Here is a 19,922-nt window from a genome sequence, read left to right as displayed (position 1 = left end):
ATATTGCATATGGTTTTTAGAAATGTAGATGAGAGTTGCTGTCCGTTTGTTCAGGTCCTATTAATGTGTGTGTATCTGAAAATATAAGCTGAAAGAGCAGGCAGCTTTCATTCTTGAAAGGAAATGATTGGCATTTATTCAGCAGGTACCTGTGGCAGATAATCCTTAATACAAATACTGACTGACTATTTAAGAATGCATTCTTGCTTTCAAATACATGTGCTTACAATTAAATGAAATTAAAGATGGGTATAAGCCTAATATGTAATTACATCAAATACATTGTGATGCGTCTGAAGTAATGGATGGCAAGATTGGACAGTTAGAAATAAAGTATTTAAAAATATTACCCATATTTTTCAATAAACAGTAAATGCAAGATAAATCAATTTTGCAGTTTTGTAGTAAAATTAATTTTGGAGATAACTATAAAAAAACTAACATCCTCGGTGCTTTGTTTTATTACAGTCAAATACTAGAAATGAAAGCACAAGTTGCAGATGCTTTCATCGCAAAATTCCAATTAACTCCAGAAGAAATGAACCTTCTTCGAGGCACAAGAGAAGGGCCAATTACTGAGGTAATTTGAAATACATGTAAAGCTTTGCATTGAGGTAAAAAACCAAACAATCACCTTGCAGCAGAATGACGTACTTGTGATATATTTAAAACGTGACATGGGGGAAAGTGTCAGATTATGAAACAGTAAGTAAGAATCACTGTAAAAATTCCATTTTAAAAGTAATGATTTGGCAAGGGGCAATAAGAACTGTCATCTTAATGTTACTTTCTTCCTCCACTTTGAAATCAAGGCTTTCTGGGAACTCAAATTCCACATTTTCAGTTGAAGTGTTAAATTTTTATCTAGTACAAGTAAAGAAACTGGTACTTTTAAGATCCAGTAATTATTGTGTGCTTATATATATTTTGCTTGGCTATAGCAATATATAAATTGTTTAAGTTTATTTCAAGTCAGACTTTCCTTCATTGTTATTCTTTGTTGTTTAAAATATTAGGTGCTGACTCCCTTATTTTTAGCCACCTTTCCAACTGTTTTTTAAACATGTTTATGTTTTTGCTTAAGAAAGTACATTGTTCTATAGTAAAAGCAAGTAGAATATGCAGAGAATCAAGTATACTTAATAGCCCTTATTATTTCAGTTGCATGGAAATTTTCATTGAAATACAGAATACCTGCTGAGACATGGTATCTTGTTTCCACAGACATCCTGTTAGCAGTGAGAATATTATTAAGACATAGGGCAGATAGCCATAAACAATACTAATGAAAGTAAAAATGAATTGTGTTAAATGATTGAGCACTTGAATAACTGCCATAAACTTAATAACATACCAAGTGTTATGTTGAAAGGAATGTTTAGGGTCGTGACAAAGTGGTAAGTGCAAAATACAGAGATCTTCCTCCAAAATGCAACATTTTCTCAAATTTTTATTTCTCAAGGGTCTGATCCAAGTTCATCCAGTTTTTCTTCGGACTTCCATGGACTTTTAGGCCCTGCTGTCCATTTCTACGACTGTGTGTTGATCCTGGAAGGTACTCCTTGCCTTCTAATCCAGTTGCAAGTTGGAGAGTCCAGTATCTCACAAGATTTAAATCCTAAAAGATCTCCTCACAAATTTATGAATGGAATTGCTAGACTTCACATTCTGTTAGATGTTTAACTAAACCTAACCTGTCTTAGTAAATCATATCTGGGAAGGGTATTTGCTTCTGGAAAAATAATTGGCTTTCCCTCCAGGGGAGATCTCCAAATTTCTTCAATGGGGAAATATCATTTTTCCCTATTCTCTCTAAACTCAGTGGGATCTATAAGTCCATTAAGTTCTTTCATCTCGATGTGAAAGAAGAAAATCAGGGGATAATGTTACATGTACGATTATTGATTATTTACTCTTGATTATTGACTTTGCATTGTTCTAGTCCCTTCTAGTCAAACAGAAGTAGTCAAAGTATGATTTCAGTTGGAGTACCGAACTAACTTTACTCATGGGCAGACATTCATTTCTAATACTAAAAATTTCTGTGAAATTCAGGCCCCTGGAAGACATTATACTTAAGATACAATTAACCTGTTAACTGTGCTGTAAAAAATAACCCTACCACATATTCAAAGAATTAATGGCATATTGAAGTGGGAAACCATCCCCAAAAATATTCAACAAAAGCTGTGTAATAATTTTGTGGCTGGTTTCCATAGCGCTTTAAATTGAATGTTGCAGACTCACCTGGGGTCACAGGGCAGGGACCAACAGCTGATAGTTGGTCCCAGCTCCAGAGTCACACTGTTTCATGCTGGGCAGCAGGCACCCAGCTGTCAGCTTGCCAGTGTTGGGAGAACCCAGGATTATGATCATGATCCTGAATATTTGACTTAGTAGGAGGTGTGACTTTTTGGGAGAGGATCAGATCCCATCATAACATTGAATAAATGTGTGCCAGGGATCTTAGTTTGGGCAAAAATTATTGTGCTAATGCGTGTCAGCTGCAAGATACCATGAATTTTCTAAGAAATAACCTGCCTCAACAATTTCTTACCTTCTCAGATTAAATGATTTGTGACCCTCTTCTTCTGACCATTGTTCACATATTCTGCAATTTAAAAAATCTCAGTATTTCTAGGATCTAATATTTTTTCTGTTTGAAAAGGTTATACCAACATAATCCTAATTGTAATAATATTTGACAAAGATTTAACTCTGGCTATTATTGTAATGGAAGGAAAACCTGTATTTTTTCTACTGCATTAATTATAAGCCTCCAAACTGAGGAAATAACAGACTTGCCAGCAACCTAACAACATGGCAGATATAACACTCTTTCTCTCTGTATACTCTTTCTAACTCCTGATAGTGTATTTTATATATTTTGAGCGTAGTCAGTCTCTGAAGGTATGTTTAATCTCTTGCAAATGCTTAGTTTACTTCATAGATTTTTTTTTAGTTTGTAAGATAGATTTATATGTTATGGTGTGCTGGTTTTGTGTTTTGTTCCTTCTTTTGGTACACTGAGGATGGGGAAAGACAGATTCCCTTTCTCAAGGAGTTGCCTCAAAGTTAACAGCAAATGTCAGACACTTCTGCCCAGTGTTAGTGTATCTGCGTTGCAACATAAAGATATAGTCGCACATTTCTCTCCGGTTGATTATTGTTGAGAAATTGGATGGAAGCATTGTGTTTTAAAAAGGGACTTGAGTGAATAAAGGTACAACAGAGAGAGAGAGAGCCTATTGAGCTTATAGGGCAGAGCAGAAGGAACACAATGAGTATTAGGATTTTTTATGTAATCGAAAGAACTTTTGAAACAGAATTGTGTGAACTTCAGGCATTAGGAGGTAGAATAGAGAATGAGATGAGAAAGTTTTAGTGGACCTTAAAAATGAGGGTGGGTACTATGAATTTAACATAGAAGACAAAAGGGCCAGGTACAGACATTACATTTTACTGGTATACTTTTACTATTTTACTCACCCTGTTTAAAACTGGAATGCATTTAATGACCAAATTATCCTTTCTAAGGATTTTTTCAAGGCATTGGGAAGAGTAAAGCAAATTCATAATGATGTCAAGATTCTTCTCCGAACAAACCAACAAAGGGCAGGGTAAGTATAATTTGAATAACTGTTTGGCAATCATTTAATAAATAAAAGCAGTGCATTGTTTATTCTCTCATATGATAATGCAAAAAGTGTTTTAAAGTCTGAACAAAAAATATAGCACTGATACCATTTGGAATTCTCAGTACTTTATTGTTGTACTAGAAAGCAAATAAATATTTTTTCTTATAGCCTAGAAATTATGGAACAGATGGCTTTGCTCCAAGAGACGTCTTATGAACGACTTTACAGATGGGCTCAAAGTAGGGTTGCCATTTTTCTTTGTTTTGTTTTTTTCAGTTGTTACATAGAAGATTTAGTTATTAATTTTGGAGTGGTCACTGTTAGTGCAGTAGCATGGCTCGAGCTCAGCTAGAACCTTTTCTTGGTTTTGAGTGCAAGGAAACCCAGGGCATCTACACGTTCTTGGGCGGAAGGGGTGTTTTAATTAGAACAGCTTTTCAGAGTGCTGCTGTATTCAGCTTCCAGCACTTCCAAATTAGGGCAGGGTTCTTTTAACTAAAGCTCGTTCAATGACCTTTAGTTAAAGTCCCCCCCCGCTGCCATTTTGAAACACGGGGATGCTGAATGCATGTGATGCCATAGGTTGCTGGAGCATTCAAATTAGATGAATCAAGTCTGCTCCAACAGATTCTAATTGGAATGTGTTGGAGCAGGCATTGGGCACATACATAGGTGCCCCTAAAGCCTAGCTACATTTTAAAGAGGCGTTTTTGCTTGGCTAGCCAGTAAAAACCAACTCCATCACCAAGAGGTTATTTTTTCCCCCTCAGCTGTCGTTAGGTCACAAAACTGATCTGAACTCTGTTTCTAAAACTAATTTCTTGCTCATTTTCTTTTGTAGCTAGTATCCAAATTAAATAGACTTTGGTGTTCCAAGTTATACCACTTGGAAAAGCACATCTTGCTTTCTCTTTTTTTCCCTTTTTTTATGGTTACCGGAAAGTTGGAATCACTTGTATTTTGCAGCTTAGAACAAAGATAGGATTGTTATGGGATGTTTTGGAATAGGAGTGTTTTGGGGATGCTTTTTCACATTAGTAATATTTTTTTCCACATAAGTACTCTTGTTCAGAAACCAAAATATTGCAAAATAATCTGATGGGTAGGCAAGCAGATGCTCCTTCAAAAGATTAACTTGCTCCTTCATAAGATTAACAGGAACATTCCCCGAACAAGCTAGTATAGTCAGTGGATTGGTGGGTTAGATTTTCATAGGTTGGCTCCTAAATTTATATTTAACATAAGTTACAAATGGAAAATGAGACTGACAGTTGTGAACTGGTTCTTAATGAGAGGGTATCTATATTGGGGGGAAGGGGGGAAGAAACAAGCTGTACAATTTAACATCATTTTATTAACGTTTTTGGATGCAATATACAAGAATATGAAGTCACACGTACATTTATTGCTTAAAAGAACCACTCAGATAAATTTTGTATTCCTTTTTGATATTCCCAGTAATTGATTGTCATGGAATTAAGGTGTACTTCTAGATTTGGTGGTTAGAAGGCTGTGTAGTTCTTGCCTACAGAAAACCTGACACTAAACCTTACCTTACTGATTTAAAAATAATAATAATTGTTGAAAATTTATATTTACAGTTGCACAGAAAATTACTACTCAAGGGAAACCTTATCATAATGACACTAGCTTTCAAAATATATTACTGGTTGGCCCTGCTTGATTACAAAATGGGTCTGTGGTGTAATGTAAAAATGAATTTTCATGTTACAGTTTCCCTTTATTTTCTTGTTATTGCAGGACATCAAATGTGTTACAATATCTTTATGCTGTCTAAGGATTGGTTGTTTCCCTGATATCTTATTTACATTATAGGTGAGTGCAGGACACTGACACAAGAATCATGTGACATTTCTCCAGTTCTCACACAAGCCATGGAGGCCTTACAAGACAGACCTGTCCTCTATAAGTATGTACATATTCATAGTTCTTTTTCATGGGGATGAGGGCTTCTTTTCTTCTCCTGCTGAACATGTTTTTTCAGTCTACACCACTTAAAATCTACAAGGTGATGGGCTGTCAGCTTTGCATCCAAATTTAATAAAGGCAAGTTTTGATTTTTCTGAACTTTCAGTGATACCTTTTTACAGTGTACAGAAATTTCATGGATCATTTGCAAGCTTAATATCAACTTGCAAAATATCAACTTTAGAATAAAATGTTATATCAACTATACTTTCATTCAGTCAAATGTGAATGAATGCTTCTCTCCAAAGGGCCTTTTTTGGTGGCTTATAGCTAGTAAAAGTTTGCTGAGACTTGATGCTGTACATAATTTCTTCAAGTGTTGCTTTTGTAAGAAAAGAAAGTAAATCTTCCACTTAAATTCACAGTGTAATAAAGCAAAGTTATAATACTTATATTGTGATTACAGTGGTGATCACCTGAGATTTTTTTTTCCTGAATCTTTGGAGATCCTCAGTCAAGGTCCAAATCAGGATTTAACTAGATTTCTCCTCTGCTGATAATGGAAGATCAGGCTGAACTGTGTATTTTATCCTGGGCTTCTAACTTTCACTATTCTCTCCTAGATTTAGCCTCTCCAAACAACATAAATAATCCTAATGCTGGTATTCTCCAACTTTCTGAGTGCCATCTAAGTGCAACTTTAACCCTGGTTTGTTTGTTTCTTTCCTTTTTTTTAACTTTTTAAGGCAATTTTCTATCAAACAAAAATTAATTATATACCAACAATTATTGTCCTCATAAAACATTCCTTGAGCTGTTTATTTCCTGCACTAAGTGGGCTTCTGAAATCAAAGAATAATTAAATATATTCTATAGTGAAAGAATAATTCTTGTTTAAGACTTTCTGAGAGGATTATTTTAAACTGAAGTGCAGTATACTATTAATAAACCACAAGGTGGCACTGTGAGAACTGGTTTTTGTTTTTACTTCGAATGCAGAGTGTTTTCCTGTGTGTTTTTGCATTTAGCCCTGATACAGCAAAGTACTTGCACATATTTAGTTTTCAGCATGCTGTTAGTTGCATTGAGTTTGGTATTACTGCTTAAGCGCTTTAAAGTTACATAGGCAGACAAGGTTCCTTTAGTGAATTTGATATCTTTTATTAGACCAACCCAAATAGTTGGAGAATAGTTATTAAGCAAGCTTTCGGGTTCAAAAACCCTTCGTCAGGCTAAGGAAGTTTCAGCAGTTGGTGTGTGCTCTTCCTGGATGGAATGAAAAGTAAAGAAGCCAGAGGCTGGGCTGGGGAGTCAGTTGCCAGGCAGTAAAGTAAAGTTACGTATGTGCTTAAGTGCTTTGTTGAATTAAAGTTTTTATGAGCAATGCAAAACTCTAGAACTCTTGGTTCAGAAATTATACCTTTTATTAGAACAACTAAGAAATCGCAAAAAATATATATCTTTTTCTGCAAGCTTTCGAGCGCACACACTTCCTCAGGCTCAGGGAAAGTTAAAGATAGCAAAAAGTCCCCATAGGTAGAAAATAAACTTCATTTTTGCACAGAGGCAGCTGAAGATAGAAGTCTGTCCCTCTGGGTCCATGAGAGTGTCTTTGTGAGTTGCTCTTTGATGTTCAAATAAGGCAACATTTATTCCCTGGCGGTTTTTAGAAGCAACTTTTTTGTGCTAGAATTGGAGGAAACAATTGCACAGAACATCAGATGCTTAAAATATTGTTAGAAATCTATTAGGTTTTTCCAGCTATCATGTAAATGTGTAGTGACATGAATGCAATTTTAATGTTTTAGTAGTTATCTGTAGCAATAAACTGAAGTGAATTAAGTTCAGATAAATTATTATGCCCAGTTTCTCCCTGACCACACTCCTTGAAAATTAATAAAACTGATCAGAAAATGAAGAATTTGTTTGAAAGTTAACTAATTCTACAATATCTGTTCTTTGTTTCTATATAGTGAGGGAACCATATGCTTTTTATCTTTCTTTTTTAAGTATATATTTTATTTGCTTCCCCTTCTGAAATATTTCTTATTGTTGCTAAGTGTACAGTAGTCTTAAAATATAGCTCTCTGTCTAGAAAAGTTGAATACTGTTGTATTATGAATCCTCTTGGGGCTTCAAGAGAATGCACACTACAGTGGAGATCATCAGTATCTTCAAGAAATACAGGGTGCACATTTCCATATGCTGTACAGCTCTGCATGTTCATTTGAGGTAAGCAACGTCTTGCCTGGGGCCTTAGTGTTGAAAGTGATGCATTATAGAGCCAGCCTGTTGACAGGCATGTCACAGCTTAGCCCTGTACCTTCCCCAAGTGCCACTGTTGCCACCTTCCTTCACCCAATCTGCTGCTCTGCTTTCTGCTCCCTACTCTGTGCTCTCTGTCTGATCTTCTCCTGCTTTCTGGTGCTGTAGTGCCTGTCCTTTTCCTGATCTGTCAGATGCCATGTACAGAGGCTGTCCCTGTCACTTGTGCCACAGGTTAGCCATCCCTGCTTACCAAGTCTCTATTCCTTAACTACGTGCCTGGTTAGGAATATAAGCCTAGAAGGGGTCTCTGGGTCCATCAAGTCCAGTCTGTTGTTCACAGGCAGTCATTTACTCGAGGGATTCTCCAAAATCACTACTCCAAACGATCATAGTTTCATAGTAGTAAGGGTCAGGAGGGACCTGAACAGATCATCTAGCCTGACCCCCTGCCACAGGCAGGAATGAATGCTGGGTTCACAAGACCCCAGACAGGAGATTGTCGAACCTCCTCTTGAATTTTCCCAAGGTAGGGGCAAGGACTGCTTCCTGGGGAAGTTGATTCCAGATTTTGGCCACCCTAACTGTAAAATATTGCCTTCTGATCTCTAACCTAAACCTATTTTCCATCAGCTTGTTACCATTGTTCCTTGTCACCCCAGGTGGCGCTGGGGAGAAAAAGGCTCTACCTATTTGCTGTTGATCTCCCCTGATGAATTTGTAGGCAGCCACCAGGTCCCCCTTCAGTCTCCTCTTGCTGAGGCTGAACAGGTTCAGGTCCCTCAGTCTCTCCTCGTAGGGCCTGTCCTGCTTCCCTCTCACCAAGCGGGTGGCCCTCCTCTGGACCCTCTCCAGGCTGGCCACATCCCTTTTGAAGTGCGGCACCCAATACTGGACGCAGTACTCCAACTGCGGCCTGACCAAAGTCTCATCGTACACAACTACAAGGCACAGTACCCAAAAACATCAAGAACATCATTCTGTAAGTAAAAGAAGTGGAGACAAGATTGTTGCTAGTGCCTTCCCACTGCAATTACCAGAAAATAATTGGATATTATATGCTTGGAAGATCCTAGGAAAAAGGACCATGCCATATCCTACAGAAGAAGCCAATCCCCAACCACATGCATGGGAGCAATCCAGCCCATCTGACCTAGGGGAAAAATTCCATCTTGACTCCAAATTTGGTGATTGGTAAGACATGGAATGAAAGAATAAGACCTTTTAGCCAAGAGCCTCAGGTTATAACACACTGGCACAGCTGCATGTGGAAGGGAGATTTCTTATAGTATCTCCCCATGCTCTTTTCACACCATCTTAGGGTCATTAATACCATTACTCAGTTTTTGTCTTCTCCAATAAAAACTAATAAAATACATATTTAAATTCATGTACTTCCTTTAAAGAGTATAGTCCATGTCATTTTTTTCAGCTTTTACAGAAAGGGTTTCTGATTTGACTATCTATGGGAAAGATACTGCAATGTTTTTGGCTATCTCTTGTAGGTTCATTGTGACTTAGTCAGTTGTCTGTTTTTGCTGCAAAAGTAGGAGTGTGAAAGCAGTTTTGTTTCTAGAAATAAGAAGGTAAACACTTACGTGAAACCTTGTTGATATTTTATATTGTCTCACAGATTAAGTCCGTATCCTGGCTTCAGTTTACAGTCCTTAGGACTCTTGGAGAGGAGAGAGTAAATTTTCACAAAAACCCCATAGGTTTCATAGATTTCATAGACATTAGGGCTGGAAGGGACCTCGGAAGATCATCGAGTCCAGCCCCCTGCCCAAAGGGCAGGAAGTCAGCTGGGGTCATAGGAGCCCAGCAAGATAAGCATCCAGTTTGCTCTTGAAGGTGTTCAATGTAGACGCTTGAACCACCTCCGGTGGCAGGCTGTTCCAGAAATTCTTCCTTATGTCCAGCCTGAAACGGTCTTGTAGTAGTTTCTGACCATTCAACCTAGTCGTCATCCCTTGGGGCGCTCTGGTGAACAAACGTTCCCCCAGATACTGGTGGTCACCCCTGATAAACTTATAGGTGGCCATCAGATCACCCCTGAGCCTGCGCTTTTCCAAGCTAAAGAGCCCCAGGGCTCTCAGCCTGTCATCTTAGGGTCTGCTTCCCTGACCTCTGATCATGCGCGTGGCTCTTCTCTGGACTCTCTCAAGCTTCTCCACATCCTTTTTGAATTCTGGAGCCCAAAACTGGACACAGTACTCCAGCTGCGGCCTCACTAAGGCCGAGTACAAGGGGAGAATGATGTCCCGGGATTTGCTTGAGAAGCATCTATGGATGCAAGCCAGCGTTTTGGTCACTTTACTAGCCGCAGCATTGCACTGCAGGCTCATGTTCGTCTTGTGGTCAATGATGACCCCCAAGTCTCTTTCTTCCATAGTGCTAGTCAACATAGTACTGCCGAGCCTATAAGGATGCTGCGGGTTTTTCTTCCCAAGGTGGAGAACCTTGCATTTATCGGTGTTGAACACCATCAGATTCTCATCCGCCCACTTGCTGAGCCTGTCCAGGTCAGCCTGGATCACCCGCCTGTCTTCTGGTGTGGATGCTTTGCCCCAAAGTTTGGTGTCGTCGGCAAACTTGGCCAGTCCGCTTCTGACTCCAGTGTCCACATCGTTAATGAAGATGTTAAACAGTATGGGTCCAAGGACAGAGCCTTGGGGGACCCCACTGGTCACAGGACACCATGATGAGTGACTTCCATCAATTACTACCCTCTGGGTCTGACCACGGAGCCAATTTTCCAGCCAGTGGATCGTGGAGGACCCAAGGCAACAATTGGCCAGTTTCTCCAAGAGGTGATCATGGGAAACCAGATCAAAGGCTTTTTTGAAGTCAAGATATATGACATCAATCTCTTCTCCCTTGTCCAGGTGATACGTCACTTGGTCGTAGAAGGAAATGAGATTGGTCAAGCAAGACCTACCCACAACAAACCCGTGCTGGCTATCCCTTAAGATGTTGGCGTCGGCCAGTCCATTAAGGATGGCCTCTTTAATAAACTTTTCTAAGATCTTCCCCGGGATAGAAGTCAGGCTAATGGGCCTATAGCTAGCCGGATCCACTTTCCTCCCTTTCTTGAAGATAGGCACCACATTGGCCTTCTTCCAGTCTTCACGCACTGCACCAGAGCGCCAAGAGTTTTCAAAGATCCATGCTAGAGGCTGGGCTATGATGCTTGCCAGCTCCTTGAGTACCCTGGGGTGAAGATTGTCAGGGCCGGCTGAGTTGAAGGTATCCAGCTTCTCAAGATGTTCCTTCATGAAGTCAGCATTAATGGAGGGCAGGGGATCACCCTCACCCGGACTTCCCTGTCCCGTAGCGGACATGGGCGTCCCATGGGACTGATGAAAGACCGACGCAAAGTACTTGTTTAATAGGTTGGCTTTTTCCTGGGCGTCAGTTGTCAGTTGCCCCATCTGGTTCAGCAGGGGTCCAACGTTGCCCCTGCTTTTCCTCCGGCTCCCCACATATCTGAAAAAGGACTTTTTATTTTCCTTGATGCTCAAAGCTAGTTGGAGTTCAGTTGCAGCCTTGGCTTTCCTGGTCTGCTCCCTACAGGACCGGACCAGTGCAGAATAATCCTCCTTGGAGGTGACTCCCATCCTCCATCCTTTGTAGGCCTTTCTTTTTAGCCTCAGGAGGTCTGCTAGGTCCCTGGAGAGCCAGGGGGGCTGCTATGCCCTCTTGCTGCCTTTCCTCCGAGATGGAATAGACTTAGTTTGTGCACTGAGGATCGCTCCCTTGAGGAGCAACCACTCTTCTTGAACTCCCCTCTCCCTGTGGTCACGGTCCCTTAGGGCCTCACTGACAAGCCTTCTTACCTTGTCAAAGTCAGCTTTCCTGAAGTCAAGGACTTCTGTGTTGCTGACTGACTTGCCAGCTTTTCGGCGGATGGTGAAGGTGATCAGCTCGTGGTTGCTATCACCCAGCTTCCCATCAATCACTAGGTCGCCGACTAGGTCATCTCCAGTAGCCAGTACCAGGTCGAGCAGCGCTTTGCCTCTCGTTGGCCCATAGACTTCTTGAGTCAGGTAGAGGTCATCCACGCACGAGAGGAAGCTTTGCAACCGCTCAGATTTTGCTGAGCGATCCTCCCACGAGATGTCCAGGTAATTGAAGTCACCCATGACAACCATGGTCCTGGAGCACGCTGCCTCAGCCAGTTCCTGGGCAAACTCCTGGTCAAGCTCAGGACTTTGGGTGGGAGGTCTGTAATAGACTCCCACCATTGTGTCCCCTGTGCCGTGTTCCCCACGGATTTTAACCCAGAGGGTCTCCAGTCCACCCTGGTCGCCAATATCGGTTTGCAGGGACGTGTAGCTTTCCTTAACATAGAGAGCTACACCCCCGCCCCTTTTCTCTACACGATCCCTCCTATACAGGGTATAGCCATCTATACCCGTGGTCCAGTCATGGGTGGAGTCCCACCAGGTCTCTGTTATCCCTATGACATCATAATTATTTGCATTGAGCAGGAGGATGAGCTCCTCCTGCTTATTCCCTAAGCTCCTGGCATTTGTGTACAGGCAGGCAAGTGTCCCCTGGGGGGCTCCTTCCTTGCCCACAGATTTTACCAGGACTGGGGCAGGGGTGGGCTCCCTTAAGTGCCTTGACCCGCTGGCTTTGCAGAGATTGCTCAGAGGGCCAGCAGTGGCAGTAGTCCCCCCGGCCCCCAGCGGGCTTACTTTAAAGCCCGGTGGAGCAGGTCAGCCAGTCTGGCTGAGAAGAGCCTCCTCCCTAGGGGAGAGAGGTGGAGGCCATCTCTTCCCAGAGCTGCCTCTCTTGCCAAAGAGCGGGCTGTGGTCATGAAAGCCAAAGCCTTCCCGACGACACCAGCGCTGCAGTCTTTGGTTGACCACGTGGATCCTCCTCTCCCTCCTCAGCCCATAGCCTGAGACTGGGAGGATCGACGAGAACACCACCTGTGCCCCCAGACCCTTTAGCCCTGCTCCCAAATCCTTGTAGCGCCTCATGACCTGGCTGGGAGCGCTCCGAGCCGTGTCATTGGTGCCCACATGAATAAGGAGCATGGGATAATGGTCTGTGGGTTTGAGGAGCTTTGGGATCCTCTCCGCAATGTCCCGGATGCGGGCCCCTGGGAAGCAGCAGACTTCCCGGGCTAAGGGGTCTGGGTGGCAGATTGCCTCCTCAGTCCCCCTCAGGAGGGAGTCTCCCACAACAAACACCTTACATTTTGTCTTGGGGAGAGCAGGGGCGGTAGCTGCAGTTGGGCCCATGTTGCCTGTGGGAGCCGGCAACTATTAAACTTACTGGCCATGTCTACCTAGCTAAGGAAACCATTTTAAGTATGAGCTCCCATTTTTTGTTGATGTGTGAGAGAGAAAGCTTAAAAAATGGTCATAATTTTTATTATGATTATGATTCATAGATTCATAGATGTTAGGGTCGGAAGGGACCTCAATAGATCATCGAGTCCGACCCCCTGCATAGGCAGGAAAGAGTGCTGGGTCTAGATGACCCCAGATAGATGGATATCCAACCTCCTCTTGAAGACCCCCAGGGTAGGAGGGAGCACACCACCTCCCTTGGGACCCCATTCCAGACCTTGGCCACTCGAACTGTGAAGAAGTTCTTCCTAATGTCCAGTCTAAATCTGCTCTCTGCCAGCTTGTGGCCATTATTTCTTGTAACCCCCGGGGGCGCCTTGGTGAATAAAACCTCACCAATTCCCTTCTGTGCCCCCATGATGAACTCATAGGCAGCCACAAGGTCACCTCTCAACCTTCTCTTGCGGAGGCTGAAAAGGTCCAGGTTCTCTAGTCTCTCCTCGTAGGGCTTGGTCTGCAGGCCCTTAACCATACGAATGGCCCTTCTCTGGACCCTCTCCAGGTTATCCGCATCCCTCTTGATGTGCGGTGCCCAGAATTGCACACAGTACTCCAACTGCGGTCTGACCAGCGCCCGATAGAGGGGAAGTGTATCACCTCTTTTGATCTATTCGTCATGCATCTGCTGATGCACGATAAAGTGCCACTAGCTTTTCTGATGGCTTTGTCACACTGTCAACTCATGTTCATCTTGGAGTCCACTAGGACTCCAAGATCCCTTTCCACTTCCGTGCCACCCAGCAGATCATTCTCTAGGCAGTAGGTATGCTGGACATTTTTCCTCCCTAGGTGCAGCACTTTGCATTTCTCCTTGTTGAACTGCATTCTGTTGTTTTCTGCCCACTTGTCCAACCTGTCCAGGTCTGCTTGCAGCTGGTCCCTGCCCTCCGGCGTGTCCACTTCTCCCCATAGCTTTGTGTCATCTGCGAACTTGGACAGAGTACACTTCACTCCCTCATCCAAGTCGCTGATGAAGACATTAAAGAATATCAGTCCAAGGACCGAGCCCTGCAGGACCCCACTGCCCACACCCTTCCAGGTCGAAGCCGACCCATCCACCACGACTCTCTGGGTGCGACCCTCCAGCCAATTCGCCACCCACCAGACTGTGTAGTCATCCAAGTCACAGCCTCTTAACTTGTTCACCAGTATGGAGTGGGATACCGTATCGAAGGCCTTCCTGAAGTCTAAGTATACGACATCCACCCCTACTCCTGTGTCCAGGCATTTCGTAACCTGGTCATAAAAAGATACTAGATTAGTCAGGCATGATCTGCCTGCTACGAACCCGTGCTGGTTTCCCCTCAGTATAATTTGTCCTGCCGGGCTCTCGGAAATGATGATGATGAAAGATGCTTCAAGAATGGCAGTAGTTTGTCATAATCTAAATCAGGGGTGGAAAAAATACGGCCCGTGGGCCACATCTGTCCCACCAGGCCATTCTATCTGGGGCCTCTAAAGAAATTTAGAAAATGAAGGTTTCTCTCCCCCTGGCTTCTGTCAGAGATGGGAGGAGCTAGGGGTATTAGGACCCAGGGGAAGCCACAGCAGGCTCCTGCAACAGCAGGGCCTGCCCGGCCCCATTTCTCCCCATGCCCTCTTCTTCCCCCCCCCCTCCCCCCAGAGGGGCTGGGCCCATGGGGCTGTTTGTGCCTGCACCGGCATGGGACCAGGAAATTCAGGTAAGAAGTGGTGGGGCAGGGAGGGGAGGACCACAGGGATCACCCTAGTCCTTGAAGCCTGGCCAGCTCCTGCTGCGGCCCATGGTCTGGCCATGCAGCTGGGAGCCACGTAGTGCAGAGTGGACAGCAGGCAGGCAGGCAGGAAAGTGGGGAAAGCAGGGCGGGGGGGTAGGGGAGGAGTGGAGGGAAGGGGAAGTGGCCCCTCCCCCTCCTGCTGCCAATGTCCCCATGCTGCATCTGCTCAGAGTCTGTGTGGGGCTGCCTGTGTCTGCTCTCCATTGCCACCACTGCCCCACAGGGCTGCAGTGACATGGTGGAGAGGCAGGACAGCCCTGTGCAAGCTGCGAGTGGCTGCACCAGGAAGCACCAGCCATGGGGAGGGGGAGCAGCAGCTTTTCTCCTGCACTGAGCACCAGTCTGTTCCCTGCTGCCGATGCTTAGCTGAGATGGGCAGTGCAGGGCACACGGGCTCCGGGCTGCACACTCATCCCTGTCTATACCCTGGTGTTGGGGCAGGGGCACTGGGAGTGAGCGGAACCCAGCAGCAGCCGGACGGGAGCATGGGGTTCATGCTGGTATCCTGGGGCCAGCGCCGGCGGGGCCCAGAGCAAGGCGGTAGGATCACAGGGTCCTGGCTGGCAGGGGCTCTATGCAGCTGGGTCAGCTCCCCCCTCTCCCTGCTGGCCCAGCCCAGCCCGGCTCCACAGACCTCTGCCAGCCTATGCCGCACACTCCTACCTCCCCGCTCCCGTACCCACATCCATACCACACACAGATATCCACACATCCCCACAAACCCCACGCCAGCCCACCCACCCATGCCCCCCTGACACCCCACACAATATACAAGAGTAAGACTGCATTCTGAGCTTTTATGCAATCACTTCTGCATATACAGCATAAATACATACAAATCAGGACAAAATATTTTTAAAATTAAATTAAAATATATCATTATAGGTGTTTTGATTTTTAGTATGTAATTTGTATGTTTTTCCCCCAAGAGTGCAAACTCTCTTCCCCAAAGGAATATTTCCAGGGACAAGGGGAGGGACTTCTGGTGGCAAAAGTCAGAGGTTAGGGGAGGACTTCCAGTCCCAAGATGGCAACCAGGGGGTGGGGCACCTGTCAAGGGGTAGGGCTACCCATGTGGACTTTGACAGCTTGCCAGAACTGGGTAAGCGTCATCTGCCCGAAATAATTGCCCACCCCTGAATCTAAATGTTTCTGACACAAAGATTGCAACCAGAAAATATGTTTAGATTTTTTTATTTTACATTTTTAGTATTGGAGAGATTATTATTGGTTAGTATACCTAGAATAGTTTTATCTGGAAAATGTGTCAACTCTTGTATTCTAATGAATCGTGAGTGATGTCCCCATAAGGAGGATATAAGTTCTGACACTGTACTGTTGTGGTGACTTGGAAATTTAGGGGTTTTTTGTTTGTTTTTCTTTTTTAATGTTCCTGGTGGTTTAATTCCAATCTCCCCACCTTCACTCCCAAATACTGTATCTCCCTTACACAAAGCCAACCACACAGTTATGACTTATACTTTTCAAAACACTCATTTTTCTCCTTAATACAATTTTCAGAGTTTTAAGCAGTGCTATACAAACCAGAAGTCTGTTGCATTCTCAGAAAAAACCCTCACTTTCCTGCATCTCATACATATAATTTAAATCAGATAAGCAAAGGCCTGAGCAAAATGAGAAGGGCAAGAGTTAGGAAACGAATCTGCAGATTTTTGGTTTTATATTTTTGGTTTGGGTTTTTTTTCTGGTTAACCTTAGATAACAGAAACTTTGCATCACTGACAGACAGCTCACTTCCGGGAACTGCATTCATTACAGTGCAACTGAAATAAATACTTCATTTGGCTGCCCTTCTTTTTCCCAACAGAATAAAACCAAATCTGAAAACTTTGCATTTTCTTTATGTGTACCTTGATTGTGAAAGCACGTTTCCCATCTTATTTTTGAAGTTTTTTCTTCACCTCTTTCCCTCCTCTCCTTGCCAGTGATTAAGCACTATTGGGAGTTTGATCTATTGTTGCAGAGATGAAAAGAATCCAAATACTGTTTTCCTTCCTCATAATGAATGTTTATAATAAAGCAATAGTAAATACTCTATTACATACAATAGATGTTACTGAATTTTTGTGTGAAGGATCAGGTCAGTTATGTTACACTCTACTGAGAGCAAGAAGAAAAACAGAATTTTCTGTTCTTCATACAAATAAAATTTTCAGTAGTATATTACCATTTTCAAAACCAATGAGGAAAGCAATATCATAAGACTTAGATGTTGTATTTGTGGTTTTCTATTATATCGTCGCTTACTTGAAAAAAATAAGCTTATTTGGTTTGTGGTCTTCTATACTTTTCAGTGAGGAACTGCTGCTCCCGTTCTGTCAATAATCAGCAGACCTGAGGTCTCTGGTGCTTTTAATCAGTTACCTTTTGCAAGTTTTTAAACGTATTTCAACATACATGTTCACTCGACTCATCAAATAGCATATATATATATATATATATATATTTTTTTTTTTACTACCATACAGAGGCACTCTGCACACTTTTATATTTTGGGGTTAAAATATAATTGATTGTGTAGAAATTTAAGTTGCTGTCAGTGTGCTTACTCTGCAACAGAGAAAAATAAAGCAAATAATAATTTATAATCAAGATGAATAAAACTTTTGTTATTTATTCCTTCAACTTTGGGTAGCAGTAAGTGAACGTAAAGGGAGCCTGGTTAAAGTGAAATCAGGGCCTGTTAGGGAAAAATACGTAACAGCTTTTATATGAGAAAATGTATTTTCTTTAATATTAGCCAGTGTTATATGAAGCAAACATGATAGTATTTCTCAAATATTTGAAAGGCTGCCAGAAACAAGAGAAGAAAAATTGTCCTCCTTTGCCACAGAGTAGAAAAAGAAACTATGAATTTAAATCACTACCAAGCAGATTTATATTTTATTGAAACTCAGAGAGGAAAAATCCTTACTGAGAGTAGCATGACAAAGGAACAAACTGCATAGGGAGGTTGTGGAGTCTCCGTCTGTGGAGGCTGTCAAGAATAAGCTGGATAGACATCTCTCTGAGATGTGTTTATAAGTAGCTTATTCTGAATCTGGGCAGGGCATAGGACTTAAGGTCCCTTCTAGTTCTGTGGTTCTAATAAATGCTGTGACTTCTATATTTAATTTTTCGATTGCACTCTTTTCCTGTGGCAGAAGCAAAGTCATCTTGAATGAGATTTTTAGTGGTAACACAAATGAGAAAGTTTGGAGTCCCTTTAAAATGCATGTGTTGATGTAACATTAGATACTGCCAAAAAAAAAAAAAAAAAAGGGTACTGGTGTTAGTCTCTTTAAATTAGGTTAATCTAAATTTTGAGAACAGAATGGCTCATTTGACTTTTTGTATTTCAATTACAGATACACTCTGGATGAGTTTGGAACAGCTAGAAGAAGTTCAGTAGTTCGTGGTTTTATAGATGCTCTTACCAGAGGAGGTCCTGGTGGTACTCCCCGACCTATTGAGATGCACTCCCATGATCCATTGAGGTACAACTGTAGCGAAACTGTATATTGCTCAATCTCTTTTTATCATTTGTACAATAAACTCTTAATCCATGGTAACAATTTTTGTTCTAACTTAGATATGTAGGAGATATGCTGGCCTGGCTGCACCAAGCTACAGCTTCTGAAAAAGAACATCTGGAAGCTTTGTTAAAACTTGTAACAGCTCAAGGTATTATTAAGATTTTTAAAGGCTACACTGTTAATCTATGGAAGCTGAAGTTGGAATTATCAACTTGTCTGAAAACTACAATTAAACTCTTGGAATGTTAGTTCTTTGGCTGTGGTTAGGTCATATTTTAGATGACTTAGAAAACTGCAACCAACATGTTTCTAAAGCAGAAACTCATTAATCATAAGGAATATTTCAAAGGCTTTGTGCCTTTCACATTAATGTTGCACTTCAGAAGGGGCCCTTTCTTGCTAGTCTTCAGAACTCAGGTGCAGGTCTCTTAAGTATGCCTGTAAAAATGCCATGGTACGTTTCCCTGTTGGTATGTTGGGGATTTTGATGTCATATTCGTTTGATCTAGTAGTAAAAAGTATTTTCTAGGTCATTTGCTGCTGGATCTGCATGGGGCGAGCAGGCTGCCACAGTGGGCTGGGGTTGGGGCTTTGCCAGGCTCTTCCCAGCAGGGGCACTGGGCCGGACTGCACTCAGGGTGGGTGGTGGTGGCACTGGGAGTGGGGCAATCTGCCTGAGAATGTAGAACTTAGGAATTGAGGAAAGTCCTCTATTTCATGTCTAAGTCTCGCAGTGAATCAGGACACTTGCTATGAACTCTTGCTATGAAATCTTGGTATCGTCAGCGAATTTGAACAGGGTGCTTTTCACCCCCTCGTCCAAATCGCTAATAAAGAAATTGAACAGTATGGGCCCGAGGACCAAGCCTTGGGGGGCTCCACTGCCCACATCTCTCCAGGTCGAACGTGACCCATCCACCACCACTCTCTCTGTGTGGCCCCTCAGCCAGTTTGCGATCCATCTGACTGTGTAGGCATCAATGCCACAGTTGCCTAGCTGTTTAATGAGAATGGGGTAGGAGACCGTGTCAAAGGCCTTCCTGAAGTCCAGAAAGACTACATCCACCATGACACCTGTGTCCAGTGATTTCGTGACCTGATCGTAGAAGGCAATCAGGTTGGTCTGACAGGACCTGCCCCTAATGAACCCATGCTGGTTGCCCCTGAGCATCATCCCACCTGCTAGTCCTTCACAGATGTGCTCCTTGATAATCTTCTCAAAGAGCTTCCCCAGGATCGAAGCAAGACTAATGGCCCTATAGTTGCCCGGGTCCTCCCTCCTCCCGTTTTTGAAAATGATGACCACATTGACCTTCCAGTCTTCTGGCACCTGGCCAGAGCACCACGAGTGCTCATAAAGCCATGCCAGGGAGCCCATGATGACCCCTACCAATTCCCTTGGTACTCTGGAGTGGAGAGTGTCTGGACCTGCTA

At 42.9% G+C, this 19,922-nt stretch overlaps 1 protein-coding gene across 1 annotated transcript in view; it reads left to right on the top strand.

The window, feature by feature from the left end:
- COG6 (component of oligomeric golgi complex 6) overlaps positions 1–19,922 on the top strand; it is a 112,282-nt gene that overhangs the window by 52,499 nt on the left and 39,861 nt on the right. Inside the window, exons 5-10 of the mRNA XM_006259885.4 lie at positions 469–580; positions 3,538–3,620; positions 3,807–3,877; positions 5,475–5,568; positions 18,321–18,449; positions 18,545–18,636. Of these exons, the coding sequence (XP_006259947.1) occupies positions 469–580; positions 3,538–3,620; positions 3,807–3,877; positions 5,475–5,568; positions 18,321–18,449; positions 18,545–18,636 (581 nt within the window). The remainder of the gene's footprint in view (positions 1–468; positions 581–3,537; positions 3,621–3,806; positions 3,878–5,474; positions 5,569–18,320; positions 18,450–18,544; positions 18,637–19,922) is intronic.

The sequence above is a fragment of the Alligator mississippiensis genome, chromosome 1 (genome assembly GCF_030867095.1).
Source record: "Alligator mississippiensis isolate rAllMis1 chromosome 1, rAllMis1, whole genome shotgun sequence".
In the NCBI taxonomy this organism is placed as follows: Eukaryota; Metazoa; Chordata; order Crocodylia; family Alligatoridae; genus Alligator; species Alligator mississippiensis.
This window is presented reverse-complemented; position numbering and strand designations above follow the sequence as displayed.